A 22,182-nucleotide genomic window follows, 5' to 3' on the forward strand; every position below is an offset into this window, starting at 1 on the left:
GAAGGGATGGTAGGGGAAAAACAAAGGAAGAGGTAACAATGCTCCATAGGAAATGTACTCATTACTACCTTACTCATGTAACTGTAACCCCTCTGTACAGTATTTTTACAATAAAAAATATATACAAAAATTTCTTCTGCATCTATTGATTCTCAAATGTTGTTAGCACCAAATAATCAGTATACCAACTCTGGAGGTTCCAAGTAGATCTTCATACATTCGAATGGAAAACAATATTCTGTTGAATTATAAGCAAATTAAATGTAGTCACAACACTAAAATTAATAGAGAGAAAAGAGAAGTAGGTTTGGAGTATGTGGCTCAGTGGTAAAGAGTTTGCCTAATATGATCAAGGCCTGGGGTTCAATTTCCCAGTACTGCAAAATAAAATTATCTTTTTACAATTAAGCTAAAGTTACAAATAGAATAGCTTATAATATTCAATGCATATCCTATTAAGCCAGGAAAACTGAGGGAAGAAGTAAGATTAGAAGGGATGGAGAAAATGATGAAAGGGTTGATATTGATCAAGATGTGTTGTACTTGTAAATGACATGTTGAATGGTAACCCCTTTGTACAATTACTTAGAGACAATAAATATTTTTAATAATAGGAGAGAAAAATAGCCTAAACAACATTAACATGTAACTTTTAGAAAAAAGTTAAATAGAGTCAGATGCTGGTCACTTATGCCTGTAATCCTACCTATTCAGGAGGCTGAGATCTGAGGATTATGGTTCAAAATCAGCAGGAAAAGGAAAGTCCCACTAACCACGAAAAATCTGGAAGTAAAGCTGTGACTCAACTGGTAGAGCACTAGCCTTAAGCAAAAAAGTATGGGGAAAGTGTGCACAGGTCCTGAGTTGAAGTCCCAGGACCCGCACAAAGACACACACACACACACACACACACACACACACACACTTCAGTAGAAGTGAAAATTATAAATAGATGTATCATTGACCAATTTCTTAGGATTTTAATACCAAATATGGTTCATATTCCTTCAGAAGAAGTATTCAATTGCAGTTAAATTAACCAGTATATTGTAAACAAAATTACAAGCACACGTTTCTTTTTTTTTAAGTTTAATTTTACTAATCTTGGAACAGAATGCTCCAATTTATTCTGAACATTGATAGAAAACTGTACCTGACACATTTCATTTTCTTTCTATGACATATTTTTAGTTCCTCCTCTCAGAGAGTACAGTGTAAAAAAAGCCACTAATGCTTGAACTATTATAACAAGTTAACAAGGAAAATTTTTCCAGTACAAAGACAAAATTGTAAATGAAGATCAGGTAAGTTCATTAGTCTTATATTTTAAAAGTTGATTAGCTAGAACTATACCTCAAAAGAAAAGAGATCCTTGAACGTGGAAATACTGATTCTCGATATTTGGCGAGGAGGATTAGGACTCAATATTGTAGGATCTACAACTGCTTGACCTTGTTGTCCTAGGAAATTTGTGACTATCTATATCCTCCAGCCATACAGTACAAACATGCAGAATCCTCTCTGTCATTAGGTCAGTGTAGAAGGCTTCACTCTGACCATGAAGATGCCCCACAGGGTTTCCCAAGCCAGTAAAATTCTATTATTTCTAAACTATGGTCAGGAATGAGTGCTTTTCAACTGCTGAGGATGTGATTACTCACAAAACCTGCTTTTCCGTCTCCTCTTCATTTCTTGAGGATGATGAGGAAGTTGAAGATTTTATTTTGGAAGCACAAATTCATAGTCATGGTCAGGGGTCAAGGAAGAGGGACAAATAACCGAAGTCCTCAGTAAGGCATATTCTGTTTCGGACTCTGCTCTGGTGGGTCTCACTGTCCTGGTGCCAGAGTCAATATTCTCATATCCATTATCATTGGAGTTCAGGGAGGACCTTCGAAGGAGCCCATGATTAATGGTGGTGTAGCACACTTCTTCACAACCACTGCTGTTCTCATTGTCCTGCGAGGCATAAGGAGAAAAGAAGTCTAGGAGCTGACATCACCCCTCACATTTGAGCTCTGTGTCCCGCCCCTTCCTTCTCCTTGCCCTTACACATCTGACAGCTTCTGAACCTTGGACATATTTTAGAATATCCATGCTCCAAGCTACTCTCTTAGCAAACTCATTTCAGTGGTATATGTGGTGCCCCAAACTAATTCTTATTCCACTTTCATCTCACCCTGGATAATGCAAAAGGAAAGAAACATTTTTCTTTAATAATAACAATAATACACATCTTTCTTTAATACTAAGATATTATTGTTGCTATGAGTCTCAGCCAAAAAGAAGCCATATGCTTTACATTGCATATCTTATAATCCAAAAGGCAATTTATCAAGTCATAAAAGAAAATAATTGTCATAAAATTTAGAGCTTACACACATTTGAGAGCACAGGGATTTGAACTCAGGACTACATGCTTGCTAGGCAAGAGTTTTCCCACTTGAGCCAGGCCTCAATCTCTACACATACTTGCATAGATAATGAAAGAAAGGGAATGTTAATCATTGATATATACTAACTCAACATCTTTATGATATAGTTTTATAAGGAAAATTTTTCTCATGCTATCGATTTCTATCATATTTGTGAGCATAAATTCTAATTCTTTGGTACAAGGATTGGCAAAGAATGTGAGAAAAATTAAGTGAATTTTTTTGGTGGTCAGAAATTTTTTATATATTTCCATCACAATTGCTTTAAATTTTTAAATAATACATGTTAAATAATTTAAATTATCAAATATTAAATATGTTATTTAATATTTAATGTTTTATTAAATCTTTTATTTCATATTTTATTAACTTTATTTAAAATATTTTATTAAATATTTTTAAATAACACATATAGGCACCAGTTCCTCACATAGCTAATCCTAGCTACCTATTCTGGAGGCTGAAATCTAAGGATCACAGTTCAAAGAAAACCCAGGCAGTAAAGGACATGAGATTCTTATCTGCAAAACAAAAAGCCAGAAGTGGAGTTGTGGCTCAAGTGGTAGAATGCTAGCTTTGAGCAAGAAAGCTCAGGGCAATGCTCATACCCTGAGTTCAAGCCCCCAGACTGGCACAAAAAAAAATAGATGCCAGAATTGCTAATGTGTGGGCCTGGGCACTGTCCCTGAGCTCTTCAGCTCAAGGCAAATGTTCTACCACTTAAGCCACAGTGCCACTTCCTGTTTTCTGGTGGTTAATTGGAGATAGGAATCTCAAGGACTTTTGGGCCAGGGCTGGCTTTGAACCAAGATCCTCAGAGCTCAGCCTCCTGAGTAGTTAGGATTACAGGAATGAGCCACTGGAACCCAGCTACTAAACCACTTGTAAGTTTTATTTCCTTCTTTCTTAACTGAAACTACCAAACAAATTATTTTAAATGTGGAAGATTTCTTCATTACAAAAGAGAAAGACACTATTCTTGAATGAAGTAATCTGTATTTTGACTTTTGCCAGAAAAATATAATAAAAGTTAATATACTAAAAGTTAATTGACTCATACATATACTAGATATTGCAAATAAGGGAAACCATGGGACCTATGTTTCTTTGGGCTTGGCTTACTTCACTTAATATAATTTTATCTAATATATGTATGAGTCAAGCAGAAAAAGTCAGATGATGTGATGTTAGGAAAATGAACCCTTAGATATGTATGTAAATGTTTTTTATTCTTTCATGCATTTGTTTCTAACGCATTTATAAGATTATTTCTTTGTTGCTTTGCATGTCCCTCCCCCACAGTATAACCCCTGCTTTCACTATATTTGATGTCAGTATAACTTGTGGAGGAGATGGGGAAAAACCAGTTGTTTAAGGATACAGGTGGACCCGTTGCAACAATGAGAAGTACAAGTTGTCATGTTGAAAACGAACTTTACAACTTTGGTGGGTGGGGGGGAGATTGGGTGGGGGGGGAGATTGGGTGGGGGGATAGGGGGGAGGCTGGGAAGGGATGTGAAGGGTAAACAAAGGAGGAGGCTGCAATGCTTGATAAGAAATATACTCATTATCTTGCCCATGTAATTGTAACCTCTCTGTACAGTATGTTCACAAAATAATTAATTAATTAATTTAATTAAAAAAATAAATAAATAAAAGTTAATTAAACTTTTGTTTTGTTAGTTTTTAATTACCTGGCTAGAAGTAGATGGAAATTCTTTACCTAGAGGATAAAAAACAAAAGGAAATAAATATGAGAGTTCCAAACATTCACCAATTGGGTGAAAAGATAGATAGGATAGAACATAGTGATAACATTGCAGGGACCCATTATCTAAACACATGTGGTTTTCCCTCTTATACGAAGGCTTTATGTTCTCTGTGAAAATGATTCACACTAAGGCTGCTGAACAAAGTAGACTTTCGAGTTTGTAACAAAATGTTATCTAAAAAACATGCTATGCCTGTGAAATATGACAAGAAAGGTAACTAGATTTGTAAATTTTGTAAAACTTTATACATTTTGAAAAATCATAACAAGTTAGCTGCAAAAAATACCAGAAAATTAAAAAATGGGTGGTATAATGATTGGAGTATCTTTCAAGTGGTTCAGAGCTTGTCGAGTAAATGCAAGTCACTACGTTCACACCTCAGTACTGAAAAAAAAATTTTAAGGTCTTATCTTAAAGCACCCATATAAGTTAGAATCAGCAGGATTTGGGTTAATGACTGCCAGGTAAGGTTTCTAAGTGTTGCTCAACATAAGTTGCACAAAATCGTTACAGTATATTATTACATAATGCAAGGAATGATGTGATTGGTTGTGGGTGAAAGTGAGTGTTAAAATAGCTCCAATCTTGAAAATAATATGAAGAGGATGTCTGATAACTTCCCTAGCATGGAAAGTGTGAGGAAGCAATAACGTACTTTTCTTATCTTGGTCTTGAATTTCTCCTTCAACTGTGGTCATTTCCTGCCTACAAGGAAAGAGATAATAACATGAGATATGCAGATTTACCAAAGCCTAGTGTGCACTTCAAAGAAGCCTTTGGTTGCCCTTCACTAATGATCATTGCAAAGTTTGCAATGTCAGGGTGAGATGTAATGTCAACATTGCTTCATCCTTTCTGTAAAAACAAGGAAAATGATGAAAAGTAGAGAATAAAACTTAGGGTGAGGCTAAGGAACTGCCAGATCATGCATATTATCACATGTAAAACAGAATGGTATTTAGAACAATTCAAGGGAGAGGAATGAAAGCCAATTTATTTCTCTGATGTTCTTTGATATTTATGTATACATTTATTTATTTGAGATAGGGTAACTATATAGTCCAGGCTGACCTCAAGTTTGTGATCCTCCTGCCTCAGCTTGCCCAGAGTTGGGATTACAGGTGTGAACCAGTAAACTGGTCTAACACAACACTTTTTATTTCCCCCAGTCTCCTAATCTAAGGGATTCTAAGGGGAGTCTAAGAAAATTGTGGATCCAGCAATGGATAAAGAACAACTGGCAAAGGCCTGCTCTCCTTTAGAACTGTCAGGACCCAGAAGATATCTCTTCTATTTAACCAGGCAAACACATTTATAAACATGTGTGCACATGCACACACACACACACACAACACACAAAAAAAAATCCTCTTCCTTTCAAAGTACTAAGCACTAAGTTTCAAAGATGAGCTGGATTACAAAAATAAAACAAAAAAGGAGAAACAATAAATGAAGAGATATTTATTAATATGTTGGTTAATAATTAAAATTAATAATCATTAATATGTTTTTATTGTTAGATAATATATTTATTTAACATTATTAGATAATATTAATAGATGTAATTTCAATTCATTATTATTTTTAATAATTATTGCTAACATAATGACAATAAATGGAGAAGAGTGAGCTGGCTCAAATCAGGAAAATAGTCTATAGCCATAAGATTCTGAACACACTCAATCTCATTTAAATAAAGTAAACAATGGAAGGGAATTTTGAAACCTCTCAAGAAATGAAAACAACAATAAAAAATTCAAAGGACAAAGTCAATTCTTCTCAAGACAGAAAGGTCACACAATTGCAATTAAAATTAATCCTGGCCATTCTCTGACCATTAAAGAAATGTGAATCAAAACAATATTGAGATTCCACCTCTCCCAAGTTACAATGATTATGATCAAGACTAACAATAACAGATGCTGGCAGGGATGTGGTCAAAAGTGAACTCTATTACATTGTTGGTGGGAATGTAAACTTGTTCAATACTCTGGAAAGCAGTGTGGAGATTCCTCAAAAAACTAAACATAGAATTTCCCTATGAACGAGCAATTTGATTCCTGGTCATTTATTCTATATACCAGAAACAATGCCACACTAAAACTACTAGCACAACCATGTTCATTGCAGCATTGTTTATCAGAGCCAAGATATGGAATCAACCCAGGTGCCCCTCCGTGGATGAGTGGATCAAGAAAATGTGGTATATATACAAAATGGAATTCTATGCTTCCATCAGAAAGAATGACATTTCCTCATCCATAAGGAACTAGGCTTAGAAAAAAAATATATTTAACAAAGTAAGCCAGACCTAAAGAAACATAGGCTGCCTGGTTTTCCTCATTAGTAGTAATTAGGATGTGCTTATAAATCTACAAGAAAACCCAATGGATAATGAAAGACAAATAATTGCACTTGGACATGGTTAATTAAACAGCACTCTAAACATTCACACAGTAAGAACAAAAGGATATTCTTAGGAGAGGATCACAAGGGCTTAAGCGCTATGTGCATATGATCATATAAAATGCTGCTTACTGCACTGAAATCTATGAAATGTAACTACAAGGTTTTTTATTTTACTTTTTGCAGTTCTTTTTTTGCCTATTTTCCCCCTTTTGCATTCATATTTGATTTCTGTACCTTTTGTCTTACATGTAAGTTTAACTGATTCGGGGAGGGAAGAGGAAGCACAGAAATGGTGAGGAAATGGGTAAACTAAGTCAGCAGTGATACACTCTAGACACTGTTGAACATGAACTACACAACTTGTGGAGAAGGGTGGTCAGGAGGGAAGAAGCAGGGAGAAAATGGGGGAAAGGTGGCATTGTTCAAAAAGAAATGTAAAGACATTATGTTGAAAAACAAACTTTACAATTTAGGCTTGGGGGGGGTGGGAGGGAAGTGTAGTTGTGGAGGTAGGAAGGAAGGGATAGTGGGGGAAAAACAAAGGATAAGGTAACAATGCTTGATAGGATATGTACTCATTACCTTGCTCGTGTAACTGTAACCTCTCTGTACAGTATTTTTACAATAAAAAAGTATAAAAAATATACTCATCACCTAACATGTAATTGTAACCCTCTCTAAATCACCTTTACAATAAACATAAACAATTTTTTAATGAACAACAAAATGAAATTAATGATGGAAAACTAGAAAGTAGACTGGTTAGATAAAAGATAATGATGAACAATAAGGCCCAATGCACACATTCTTTTTATTCCCAGAGATGAAATGAAACTAAGTATTCAAAGATGAAGGGAGAGGAAAGTTTTGAAACAAAGACATAACTCTGCAAAGTGATTGCACAGGAGAGAGAACACAACATGGAACACTATCATTAATGATAGCGTCCAACTTTGGTGAAATTTCTCACTGCAATAAATGCCTGTAGCAGTGGGGCATGGATGGTATGTTAACTTGTCAATGGGCTTAATTGTAGTAATCATTTTGTAACATATATCAAAGCACTCTTCTCAAGCTACAGTGTAGCTCAGTGTTAGACACTTGCCTCCCTTGTACAAGGCCTGGGTTCCATTTCCAGCACTGGAAAAAACAAAGGCATATCTTTATTATTACCCAACACATCGATCTCACGCTTCTCACCCCTGGAAGTATGAGAAGATACATTTCTGTTGGTTGAGGCATCTAATCTGTGGTACTTTGCTGAGACATGAAAACTATACCAGGCAACACTAAACAGAAAACCTGTGTTCTGTCAGGGAGTGGCCAGTTATTTCCTGCCTGCTTTCGTCCCTGGTCTTCTCATCTGCTCATGCTGCCATGAAAAAGACAAACTTTATTATATCATCTTTCTTTATTTCCAAAAAAAGAGCTGAATAGAGATTCATGTATCTGACTACAACTGCCTGATAGTCACACAGGTGAAATCTCCCCCATCAAGCTGCTGTTTAAAGCTCCTTGAGTTTCACTCAATAAATTTTTAGAAGACAAGAGCTTAAAAGCATTCAATATTTTTTCATTTCATTATTATCTTTCTGTAATGAAGTCTTGCTGGTGTTTGAAAAATAATGCTTCAGTTCCTCTAACAAGAGAGAATTAAACAACAATACCTAGTATAGATCTCACTTGAATTTTAATATTTATTTATTTATTTCCAATGCTAAGGATGAAGCTCCAAGTCTCATATATGTTAGACAAAAGGCTGACCACTGAGCTACAGCCCAAGTTATTCTTCAGACATGATCAAATAGACACTTCACTTGAATTCTTAGTTTGTCTCTACTAAATACCTAATTTACATGTCTAATTTGAACAACAATATAAAGAAGCAATTTGTGACAGTAGAAGCTTGCTTCTTTCCTCTCTAAAGTTGCAAAGGACCATAGGACAAGCCACTGTCCCCAAGGGCTGATATATCTAGTCAACCTTTGTCCAGAGAAAGTCAACGTAAAACATTAATAAAAAAAAATTAATGAGATACCCGATGCCTGCAAACATCATTTCATGTCACCCACAAAGAAGAATGAGGCCCTTGGTCTCAGCCCCCACACCCCTTCACACCATATAGAAAAAGGCCAACTCAGAGGAAGAAACCAAGACCTTAAGATGAAAGATCAGGAAACAGGTTGAAAGCAAAGATACAAAAAGCCCATGATAAACAAATAGAGTAGGAATTTCTGTTGCTCTAATCTGGGCCACATATCAAGATCTAGATATCTGCTATTTTTACATTCTTTTTTAAAAATATTTTTCCATTGAGTGCCCTGTAAGAATTGGGTAACAGATGCACACTAGCAAGTTGTACCATGCCTTGAAGAGCATGTGGTCAGAGAGGGAGTATAAGAAGCTGAAATAACACTGAGTTGCAACTTGAGATTAAGGCCACAACATGTAACTAGGCTTCCGTGGCAGAAAACTATGTAGCAAAAATGTGAAGTCTTCCATTGTCTAGTCTAGAAACTCCAAGAGGAGATAATGTCAAGCATGAGCAACAGTATTTAAGAAAAAAATTACTGTGCAGCCAACATCAGAGATGTCTAAGCAATCCAAAACAATGATGGCTTTAAAGAACATGGAAGTAAAGGCTGGAAAACAAGTGGATTCATTTAGAGAATGAAGAATGAGATTTAAGAGTTGTAAAAGAACCAATCCCTGTAAAGTAGTAGATTTGGTGATGAGTTTTTACTTTATTTCAGAAGCAATGGAAAACAATAGAATGGTTATAAGCAAGGAAAAGATTGTTTATAATTAGACACATTTTCTGAAGATTATTTTGGCTACCCTATAGGGAATAGGTTGAAAGTGTGGCTGTAGCCAATAGTGAACAATCTTTAATACAGCTATATGTTTCTAGACATGCTTTAAATAATCAATGAGAAGCATAGGATATATACTGGTGTCCTGTCTCTCTTGTTAAGATTCAGTTACCATCCAGCCTGCTACCAAGGCATAAAGGGATTCCCACAAAGAACTCAGCATTGTGGCTCTAAGGGGTCTCAGTGCTTAAAGGCCCAAACTGGAAGTAAATCTAAAAGAAAAAGGCTCAACTCTTACCGTTTTCTTTTCACACCTACATTTTCCTTCCTGATCTTCCCTTTATTCTTTCCCAGGCAACTACATGGAAACACAGAGGAAAAAGAAGTTATGAGTCAGCATGTCCAACAGCACACATACTTCTCCAACTATCAAGAAGTAAAATTCAAAATCAACAGTAAATTTATTATTAAAATTATTCGTGTCTACATCAAAGTAATACACCTAAGTAATCCTTTGCTTTAAAAAAGATCATGAAGGAGGGGCTGAGTAGGTGGCTCAGAGGTAGAGTGCTTGCCTTGCATACTTGAGGCCCTGGGTTCGATTCCTCAACAACACATAAACTGAAAAAACTGGAAGTGGTGCTGTGGTTCAAGTGGTAGAGCACTAGCCTTGAGCTGAAGCGCTAGACAGTACCCAGGCCCAGAGTTCAGGTCCCACAACCAACAAAAACAAAACAAAAAACAGTGAAGGAACTTTCTGAACACACAGTAAAATAATAATGAATGATATACAAGACTATTTGAAGGGCAAAGTTCAAAAGGAAGGCAACTGTTTTCTAAAATATGTTCACAGAAAATACAAACGATTAATAATAGCAAAGTAAACATTTATCTCAAGAAACTGGAAAAAAGAAAGATCACAAGTTGTTGGTAGAAATAAATAGAAACAAAAAAGAAACAAAAAATATTAAAAGGAATGAAATCAGTGACTACAATTGGTAAGACCTATTTAAGGGAAAAGGGAAGATAAATCTCTGCCACCCACAAAAGTATTAAATAAAAACAAATGCTACAAATATAATTCTCAAATATTGTAGCTAATATATATGAGTATATATAAATACAAATAGGTATCTCAGAATAAAATTTAGCACACAAGTACATTAAATAAGACAAAAAAATTCTATTCCATGTGTTTACATGAATAATCTTTACATGTTTACATGTAGAATCAAGATTCAAGTGGCAATACACTCTGTCTTTACAAGGTATTCTATAAAGGAGAAAAACAAAATGATGGCAAGTCCACATAATGAATGTAGTATAGCTTTATTCCAAATTAAATAAATGGAAGAAAAATGATCAAAAGCTCAATTTGATATGAAATTCATTCCCAAATTCATGAAAGTTGATGTAACAATCCTCAATAAAATGAGTTATTAAATATAAAAATTCTTTAAGAATAGTACACATCACAATCAAGTAGATTTTACCCTAAAAATTATGGAATTTATCAACAAAAAAAACAATTAACACATCTAGCCTCAAAAATGTAGAATTACAAAGTTCTTCCAGAAGTTGAAAAAATAATTTGATGATATTGAGCCCCATTAATAATAATATTCCCATTAACTTTGTTATGAGGTTAATTTTATTTATTTTGATCAAGGCAGTAGACCAAAACATCCATCCAATATAGCAGAAAATTTCAGAGAACACTCAAGATCTGTTGCAAGAATTCTTAAGAATACTATTAATAAACATAATATTGATTTATTTATAAAGACATATTAGTTGTAAAAATTCAAGAACTTAGAAAAATATTTATCTTTATAGATGATGTTACATTTTTGGCATTTACCCAAATGTTTACAAACAAGACCACACTAAAGCTACCAGCACAACTATGTTTATTGCAGCACTATCACTAAGATATGGAACCAACCCAGATGCCCCTCAGTAGATGAATGGATCAAGAAAATGTGGTATATATACACAATGGAATTCTATGCCTCCATCAGAAAGAATGACATTGCCTCATTTGTTAGGAAATGGAAAGACTTGGAAAAAAATTACATTAAGTGAAGTAAGGCAAAGAAACATAGGGCCCATGGTTTCCCTTATTTGCAATATCTAGTATATGTCTGAGTCAAGCAGAAAAGGTCAGATAAGATGACGTTAGGGAAATGAACCCTAAGATATGTATTCAAATGTTTTTTTTCTTTCATGCGATTGTTTCTAACACATTTATAAGATTATTTCTTTGTTGCTTTGCATGTCCCTCCCCCACAGTATAACCCCTGCTTTCACTGTATTTCATGTCGGTATAATTTGTGGAGGGGAAGGGGAAAAACAAATCGTTTAAATAGGGATACAGGTGGACCCATTGCAACAATGAGATGTACAAGTCATTATGTCGAAAACAAACTTTACAACTTTGGAGGGGGGGGGGGGGCGGGGAGGATTGGGAGGGTGGGGGAGGATGAGAAGGGATGGGAAGGGGAAACAAAGGAGGAGGCTACAATGCTTGATAGGAAATGTACTCATTATCTTGCCCATGTAATTGTAACCCCTCTGTACAGTATTTTCATAATAAAAAATAGTGTAGAAAACTCAGTAGAAATAACAAAGCATTAAAATAAGGAAAAGCTCATCAAGGCTGATAAATATAAAACTAACTTACAAAATTCAAAAACCTTCTAACAAAACCAGAGTAGATAATATAGTTCATGGGCTTGTCATTCTTGTATATGGTACCTCAAAATCAACCTAATGAAGAATTAATGGAACCTTACAAGATTAAAGCTGTGTTAGAATGCATTAAAAACACTGGAACAAAGACAGTTATTTAACTGTCTTAATTGGAGCAGTGTATCAGTACAAGCATATTGTTTAGTGTTCAAATTAACATATCTATTTAATATTATCCCAGTGAAAATTCAAGCTGGCATTTCTGATAATAAAAATCTCATATTCAGTTTTACATGTTGTGGGAAGATAAAGTCTTAAAGAGCTAAATCAGTTTTCAAGTGAAGAGAGGTGTACGGGACAGAGTTGACTAACAATGTCAAAATCCATTTCCCTTTAGCCTCCTTTCTCCCTTTCCAATCAGAGGGACCAGAGAGCAGCATGCCCGTCTCAGACTCATTTCAAAGGACAGATGTGTGTGGCATTTCATATAGACAGATGAGTGTGTATGTGTGTAACATCAAGCAAAAATTAAGTGCTGTGTAAATTCCCAGAGGCCTTTATTCTTCCTCTGATCACCAGCTGGAAATGAAGCTGTCAACATTCCTGTCCTATTATGCTTCGTAGGCTGGATAGCACCAGGAAGTTCTCAAGGTGACAGCTCCCCAGGGTCAGTTCTTAAATCCAGAGCCTCAGCCATTCCAGTGATTAGCAAGTACTCAGTTAGACAACTCTTCTTGCTGAAAGAAAGAATCTTTCAGTTTGTATTTCCTGCACTAAAGTAAGACTATCAGAGCAAGCTAAAATTATAGCAAATCATGTAAGTTAAAACAATGTGTTACTAATAAGATGATACACTCTGAAGAAATTACAACGAAATGGAATACAAAGAATGGAGTAATGGAGTAACATGAGAATACATAGAAAAAGTTTGATGTAGAAATTAAAAAGAGACTATATTCAATGAAAAGGGATTAGGTTTTCTAACAGATGAAGTTGTAGGATGTGACTTACTTTTTGGAGGTAAATAAAAGAAGACAGACACAGGGGTGTGCATTATATGGGTCCATTTATAAGAAGGAAAATATAGCAATAGAAATCTTAACAATGTTTGGTAGAGTGGGGTGGTGCACTCCAATAATCCCAACACTTGGTAAGAAGAAGGAGGAAGGTCACAAGTCCCAAGCAAACCAGTGCTATGCCACAAGACCCAACGTCAAGAGAGAAAAAAAGAAATCACAACAGTATTTGGAGGAGAGCTAGTGGTAAGACCCATGAGGGAACTTGAAGAGTTATGTATTACAGTTGTGGTGCTGGTATGTGGGCATATACATTTGCAAAATTAAACTCATGTTGCAATTAGTATTTGATTCTTACATGTATATGAAAATCTTATTTCACTGTAGAAATCAACAAAAAGAAATTTAAATACTAAAAAAAAAAGAATACACTAAGATAAAACTTGATGAATTTCACTGTATAAATAGCTACAGCTTGGCTATATCTAACATTGCAATGGCTCTACATAATACAAAAAAGGAATATAATATATATGAGCAAAGCACGGGGTTATAATTTAGCTGGTATCAGAACTTGAACTCAGGGCTTTGCATTCTCTCATTCAACTTGCTTACTCACTCTTGGCACTTTACCACTGGAGCTGTGCCACTAGCCCAACTTTTTGATGACTTATTAAATACAAAGTCTCACTTACTTGAATCCAGCAGGATTCATGTTGTGATCCTCCAGATTTCAGCTTCCTGAGGTGCTAGGATTACAAGCAGGAGCCATTGGTAGCTGGCCTACTAACTTGGATGCCAAAACATTTAAGTTGTTTTATTTTGTTGTTTTGTTTTTGTTTTTTGGATATTTTTATGTTACTGTGGTTTGAATTCAAAGGCTTAAACTTGCTCAGTATGCTTATTCAGCTGATGCTTTTACCACTTGAGTCATGCCTCTAGCTCCTACTATTTAACATTTAATAGAAACTTCAAAATTCAGAAACATGGAAATTGTAAGTGTAACGAAGGAGATGAAGACTAGAAAGCTCTCAGAAGAGGAGGAATTATAGGCTCAGTCACTTGGGAAAGGAATAAGCAGCATTCCAGGACACTGCTCCCTGGTGAATGTGTTCAACATGTCTGATCCCGGACAAAATCGGTGGGTAGTCCAGCACGGGATGAATACTGTGAGCTGAGATTCCTACATCTGCAGAAGTAACATCTGCAGCTCCACCAACAGATCTCAAAGATCTGTGGAGATCATAGTTTCAAACACAAACAACATTGCACCTTTTCAAATATGTATACATTCTAAAGCTAGATACAAAACTCATTCAAATTAGTACTTACAGGGAGGCAAGAGAAACTCAGAACTTGGGAAAAATGAGGAAATAAAATTAATGAAAATGGACTTGCACAAGTGAAAGCTACCCCGAATAATTGAGGAATGTATTACATTCAACACTCTGAGATTTAAAAATAAGGGAAGAATCTCACATCTGAAACCCAAATTGAGACAACTTCTTATTCAACCTCTCTCCATAGCTCTCAGCGGGAGTTTCTGGTTCTCTCTCTCTCCTCTACCCTGCCTCCTCTCTAATTTTTTCAAGGCAGTATTTCATAGGCTTGCCTCCAACGTGAAATCCTCCTGCTCCACCTACCAAGTTCTGGAATTACCATGTATGCCACTATGCCTAGCTCCATTTTTCCTTTTTTTCCAGTTTATCAGAATATGAACTTTTTTATTATTGTAAAAATAGGGTACAGAGGGGTTACAATTACATGAGCAGGTAATGAGTACATTTCTTATCAAGCATTGTTGCCTCCTCCTTTGTTTCCCCTTACCATGCCTTCACATCTCCACCCCCCCCATCCTCCACTCCCCACCTCCCCACCCGCCCAGGCCAAAGTTGTAAAGTTCGTTTTTCGACATAATGTCTTGTACATCTCATTGTTGCAATGGCTCTACCTGTATCCATATTTAAACAATTTGTTTTTTCCCTTCCCATCCACAAATTATACCAACATCAAATACAGTGAAAGCAGCAGTTATATCATGGCAGAGGGACATACAAATCAACAAAGAAATCATCTTATAAATATGTTAGAAAAAATAACAAGAAAGAAAAAACATTTGAATACATATCTTAGGGTTCATTTCCCTAACATCAACTTATTGGACATTTTCTGCTTGACTCAGACATATACTAGTTATTGCAAATAAGGGAAATCATGGGACCTATGTTTCTTTGGGCCTGGCTTACTTCACTTAATATAATTTTTCCAAGTCTTTCCATTTCCTAACAAATGGGGCAATATCATTCTTTCTGATGGAGGCATAGAATTCCATTGTTTACATATACCACATTTTATTTATCCATTCATCTACTGAGGGACATCTGGGTTGGTTCCATATCTTAGCTATGGTAAATAATGCTGCAATAAACATAGTTGTTCTGGTAGCTTTAGTATGGTCTTGTTTGTGATCTTTCAGGTGAATGCCCAAAAGTGGTATTGCTGGGCCATAGGGGAGCTCTATGTGGAGTCTTTTGAGGAACCTCCATGCTACTTTCCAAAGTGGTTGAACAAGTTTACACTCCCACCAACAATGCAGTAGGGTTCCCTTCTGTCCACATCCCCTCCAGTATCTGTTGTTATTAGAGTTCTTGATTATAGCCATTCTAACTGGGGTGAGGTGGTCTCCTTGGCACAGACCGAACTTTTCTTAATAGAGACCCAGAAACACAAAAAATCAAAGAAAGGTTGGACAAATGGGATTGCATGAAATTGCTGAGCTTCTGCATGGCAAAGGACATAGCTAGCAAGATTAATAGAAACCCCATGGATTGGGAAAAGATCTTCACTAGCCATACCACGGACAAGGGTCTCATATCTAAAATACACCTGGAACTCAAAAAATTAAATCCCTCAACAACAAATCCTCAAAGAAATAACTGCCCAATAAATAAGTGGGCTAAAGACTTAAAAAGAAACTTCTCTGAAGAGAAAAGAAGGATGGCCAATAGACACAATGAAGAAATGCTCAACTTCCCTAGTCATAAAAGAAATGCAAATCAGAATGTGAGCTTTTTAAAGAGTCCCTAACTATGTTCTGGAATTCATTGATGTTTCTATAATATGGTCTTTCTCATTCCCCATTTTCTTTGGGTTGGTTTGCTAAGGGTTTGTCCATTTTGTTTGTCTTTTCACAGAAACAAGGTTTTATTTCAATGAGATCATTCTATTCATCTCCATTTCACTACTTTCTTCCCTAATCTTACTCTTTCTATTGCTTTGGGGTTAGGCTGTTTGTTCTATTTCTAAGAGCACAAGATTTATTAGGGATCACTTTGACTGTTTTACTGAAGGCACACATATCTATAAACATCCCTCTTAACAGTGTCTTGAGTCTCACAAGTTCTGCTGTTTGATTTTTACTTGATCCTAGGGTTTGGGTTTTTTTTTTTCATTTTCCCTTTTATGTCAGTAATGACCCACTGCTCCTTCAGTAATGTGCAGTTTAGTCTTCTGGTATATAAATGTTTTCTGTAACTTCTTTTGTTATAGCTTTCTACTTTTAGTTTTAAGTGGTCTGATAAAAATAATTATTTCAGCATTCTTGCATTTGGTAAAACTTGCTTTACATACTTAAAAAATGATTGATTTATTACAAAAATCCATAGCTTTCTGAGAGTTATTTCTGAGCAGTTATTGGTTGGAATATTTTGTAGATGTCTGTTAAGTTGACTTGCTCTGTGTCATTTAGTTCTAAAGTTTCTTGTTTGATTTTTTTTTTGACTGAATTGCCTATTGATGAGTGTGGAGTACTAAAGTCATTCATCATTATGGTATGGAAGTACATCTATGGTTTTATATCTAGTATCATTGGCTTTAAGAAATTGTACATTTAGGGATGGGAAGGTGGCTCAGTGGTAGAGCGCTTGCCTTGCATGCATGAGCCCCTGGGTTCGATTCCTCAGCACCACATAAGCAAAAAGAAAAAAGCCGGTAAGAGGCACTGTGGCTCAAGTGGTAGAGCACTAGCCTTGAGCCCAGAGTTCAGGCCCCATGACCAGACCCAAAAAAAAGAATACAGGTTGACCCATTTTAACAATGAGACATACAAGACTCTATTTTGAAAACAAACTTTACAACTTCGGGATGGGGAATAGAGGTGGGCAGGGAAGGGATGGTAGGGGACAAACAAAGGACAGGGTAACAATGCTAGATAGGAAATGTACTCATTACCTTACTCATGTAACTGTAACCCCTCTGTACATTATCTTTATGATAAAAATTTAAAAAAAAACAGGAAATCTGTTATTCTGCTGTATTTGCCTTATAGGTGACTTTGTGCTTCTGTCTGCCTCAGCTGTGAATGATCTTTCCTCATTATGTATGTTTGACGTTTTAATATGATATGTGAAGGATTGTTCTGGCTTTGTCTGTTTGGAGTTCTATTGTACCTAGACACCCATCTTTTTCTCAAGATTTGGACCTTTACTGCTATGATTTTGTTTTCTGTGACATGGCTCAAACCTCTTGTCCTTCTTCTGTGCTGATGATTTATAGATTGTTAACTTTTAATGATGTCCGAGAGATATCACATGTTTTGTTTGTATTTCTTTAAGTTCTTTCATCTGCTTTCATCTGAATGCTCTAATACCTCTGCTTTTCCTTCTATCCCTCATGGTCTGTTTTCAATTTGATTCAGTCTACTGAAGGGACTTCAAGTTGTTGTATCTTGTGAGTTTTCCAATTCCAACAGTTCAATTTGATCTATTTCTGAATGTCTAAATATTTCAATACCTTTCCTTTTTCATCTCTTGCCTAATCTTTCTACTTTCATTCATCTCTTTAGGTTTTCTTGGCATTCATTCAAGTATTTGTCCATGTTCTCTTTAATTTTATTAATCATTCTCATTTGTAAAACTGTTGAATTTGTATCTATTTTAATATTATTAGTCCTTGTTATTAGGGTTTTCCAATTTTGGAGGTTCACCCTACTTTTCGTTTTGTTGTGTTTGTCATATTTCTGAACCGGAATTTATGCATTTGTGACTAAGAATCACCAAACCAAGAATCTATCCACTGAAGCAGTCCTAATGTTCAGGAAGAACAGTGTTAGTGACTGAGTTGGGATGCTATTTCTCACCACTAAATTTAGTGTATGGCTCAGTAGCCCAGCATTTGCCCACGTGCCCAGGGCATGAGATCTGATCCCCCGCACTTCTCAGATAAAGGTGGAGACTCATTGGAATCTCTGGTAGATGGGGTCAGTTATTCACTTCTGGACTGCTTTCCCTATGGAGTATTACCTTGTCTTTGTATAATAGCTGTTAGGTAAAGCCACTACACTGGCTTTGGGAGCACTGAGAAGCCTAGTTACTACACCTGCTTGTCTCAGTAGTTGTAGACCCTCTCACCATTTTACTTTCTGTGGTAGACAGAGACCATAGAAGTCTTATGATTTAGCAAGTCTGGACTCAGGACTTTCAATCTCATCTAGTAGCAAATACACTCCAGGATGTGGGCCTCTGTGCTTTTAGACCCTGCCCAGCAGTTCAGCTCCTCTCTGCTCATTTTTAGTGTACCATCAACTTTATGAGAAATTGTACAAAAATTCTGCACTGCAGCTTATTAAGAAAGACTAATATACTCTCTTTTTTCTAATCATTTTGTAAAACACTAAAAAGTTAAAATATCACTCCTGCTTAATTATTGACTAAAGCGAATACAAAAAGAGGCTGCGTCATATTTAGAAAGTCCATGGCTCCATTCCCTTCAACATGGCCTCCACTGCTCCAATCTCTGGCACCTAGAACTTAGTTTCCAGCAGACTCTTAAAAGAAACGGTCAAATGATGAAGCATTGAGCAGATTCAATCTTAAGAATCATTTTCTTTTTCTTTATTTTGGTTTAATATCTTTCTTCAAGACGATAGTAGAGACATAGAGCCTTATTTGCTTGGAGCCTTCCATGATTTCCTAAGATTACATTACTCCTGACTGAGTGATTGAATGAGGATTAGATGATTTTTACGGAATAGTTATCATATGAACAAGGATGGATATTAAATAAAATTTTTTCTATGCTGGATATTGAAGCCATGGCCAAGCAACACTCCACCACTAAGCTATACCCCCAGCTCCATGAATTCCTTCAAGAAATAAGTTCTATGCTGCCTAAAGAAATCTGGACAGTATGTGATTCTACCGACGGCAATATGAATTTTGTATAATTAATCTTACTTTAAATTGTTAGCTTAACATATATTGATTATACGTATTATTGTAATTAATGTGATATTTCCATACACTAAATTCTCACTTTTGAAAAATTAGCATTATCTAGACATGAACAAATACTAAAGACAATTAAAATCCTATTGCCTGATAATTCAGTAGCTTTTGTCTCATTACTAAGAAATTGTTGCATTATTCTTAGTTTATTAAGGTACGTTTGCATAGTATGTACCCATATCACTTAGATAGATGAGCAGAGAGATCAATGACAAAAAGGACCCCTGCATTCTGTATGCAATTCATGCACCAGCTATAAAGTTACAAAAGAAAAATCTTTACTACTTTCTGCTTAGTGTTTTCACACTGCACATAAACCATCTGCAGAAGGTTGTACTGTATGCCTCATTGTCCTCTACAGGTAGACTCTCCTGTTCCAGAGGCCTGAAATACAACATAAATCCACTCTCTTCAAGGACACAAGTTCTAGAGAAGGATACTCTCAAATAATCAGAGCTTTGTGGTTCATTTTAAGTGATGGAGAACACCTGTGTAATTTTCTTACACTAACATATATTACCAAGTGAAAGAAAACAACCAAACATTCTATCTACCAATCATTATAACTATATGCCATTTTGGAAAGTAAAACTAAAGAGACAGTAAAAGATCAGTGATTTTTCAGGGGCTTGAGCAGAGGAGGAATGAATGGATGGACCAACAGCATGTTTTCAGAGCAATGAAAATGCTCTATGATGCTATATACATAACATACATTAGCCCCAACCATTCAAAGACTGAAGAACTAAAAATCACTGAAAAGCATTACTCAAACCAAAAGCACATATTTTGTGAACATGCTTTTCAGGAGCTGCCATTCTCATGTTGACTTCATGAAGCCAACAGATAGGATGGTAAGCCCTGGATCTCCAGATAACAGAAAAGAGGAGCTGAAAGATCCAAGTGATCAGGTCTAGAACCTCCAGGTAAGATACAGAATTCAAATTTAAATTCAAACTTCAGGTAAAACAGAGAGAAAGGAAAGATAAGGAAGAATAATGGAAGGAATATCATTGCTCAAGATGCATTATACTCATAAACTGATATGCTGAATTGAAACCCATTTCTTTTGGCCAGTCCTGAGGTTTGAACTCAGAGCCTGCATGTAACCTCTAACTCACTTTGTGTTCAAGGCTAGCACTTTGACCCTTAGCCACAGCCCCTGGTCTTTTAAGGATATCATCCTCAGATTCAATCTTCTTAAAGTCCACCCTTGCTACAAATTCATTCTCAGCTTTCTCCCAAGGAAGACAGTATTCAGTCAGGACTCACCTGAGATCTCTCAGGAGAGAGTTTCCCATCCTCTCACTGGGACTCGACTGTTCTGCTTCTCTGCTTCTAGGTTTTACACCTCTCTTGAGGAAGCAACACTAGGTCAAAAGCATAAGGCAGGATGTTGCATCTGACCTCATTGGCTTATGATTTAGCCAATCACAAGCTGCCAGAGGACTGGATATGATAGAGGAGGCACAAACCAGTTTTTAAGGGGAGGGGAAAAGAAGAGAAGGGAAATGCATATTATGTGCATAGCACATGTGGTACAGGGAGGGGGAGTCCAGTTGAAACATGACACAGTAAATGTAACAGTCATTTTGCTTCAAGGAAGTCTCAGGTGAAAGGGTAAGGAGTTGCTTATTCCTAAGGAATCTGAACCCTCCAGATTCCATATGCTGTTCTCTTTCAAAGACAAAGAGAAAGTGTTTTCCTGGGATAATAAAAAATTCATTGTCTCTGGTTATGACAATTAAATCACGGATCAACATTTTGTTTTCCTTGGAGACAAAATGGGAAGCAGTAAAAGAAGCAGAGAAAGCAAGGCTGTTGAGATAGTTACAGAAACAAGGGTTTTTTTAGTAGTCAGCTCCAAGGCTAATGTGGCAAACAGGAAGAGTGCAAGTGTGATAGACTCTCTTCACCATCTGGCCCTGTATTTCCTCCCGGACACCACCCACTCAGCCACAGGACAGACTTGTCCCTAGAGATAAAGTCAAGGCCACAGTATCAGCAGCAGGCCATCAGCTAACAGCTGACTCTGAGCACTGCAGTGTGGACAGGCAAGTGGCTTATTCATTATTCATTATTCGTTACCCACTGCCCAAGGCTAGTTTCCCTCAGTTTTGGCCATTGTGGAATTAATTTGCAGAATTCACATAGGTCATGCTCACCTATTCCAACAGTTTTCCTGATGGGGAAACTAAAACTGAATTTTTCCAACCCCACCAGTGGGAGCATTGGAAGTCTTTAGTGCTTTACCATAATGTATAAGTTCTGTATTACTATTTTGTCAACTGATAACAATGCTCGATAGGAAATGTACTCATTACCTTACTCATGTAACTGTAACCCCTCTGTACGGTATCTTTACAATAAAATGTATATATATTAAGAAAAGAAATACAATGAATGCCACACCTTGTTTCAGTTTTCCAAAGTCATATTTGGGAACCTATTACAGCACTGCCTTCCAAACTTGTGCATGTATGCACATCACCTGAGGATCCTGCCAAAATGTCAAATCTGACTCTGTCTACCACAAGTCAGTGCTTGAACTTTGTGAAAAGCCCCAAAGTGAGGAGCACCTGGAATCCCAGAGTCCCTATGGCACCTGGAACCAAGCCAGCTGTACTACAATGTGTCCCCTGGACCAGCAGCTAGGTCATCACAGTAGGAATCATCAACTCCTCAGAACTGCAGAATCCCAAACCTGGGACTGGATTCCTATTCTGTGCTGAAATTGGAGAACTGTGGCCATAAAGCATTCT

The 22,182-nt window shown here is 36.4% G+C and overlaps 1 protein-coding gene across 1 annotated transcript; it reads right to left on the reverse strand.

Moving 5' to 3' along the window:
* Window positions 1-1,083: 1,083 nt before the first annotated feature.
* Gcsaml (germinal center associated signaling and motility like) lies at window positions 1,084-20,814 on the reverse strand. Its single transcript, XM_042674476.1, has 5 exons — window positions 20,693-20,814; window positions 9,728-9,787; window positions 4,863-4,912; window positions 4,130-4,158; window positions 1,084-1,959 (listed from the first exon to the last, which is right to left on the reverse strand). Exons 1-5 carry the CDS (start codon window positions 20,719-20,721, stop codon window positions 1,720-1,722), a joined length of 408 nt encoding a protein of 135 aa, XP_042530410.1. The 5' UTR covers window positions 20,722-20,814; the 3' UTR covers window positions 1,084-1,719.
* Window positions 20,815-22,182: the final 1,368 nt, after the last annotated feature.

Source organism: Dipodomys spectabilis, unplaced genomic scaffold (genome assembly GCF_019054845.1).
Source record: "Dipodomys spectabilis isolate Male_0828 unplaced genomic scaffold, ASM1905484v1 ptg000019l, whole genome shotgun sequence".
NCBI lineage: Eukaryota > Metazoa > Chordata > Mammalia > Rodentia > Heteromyidae > Dipodomys > Dipodomys spectabilis.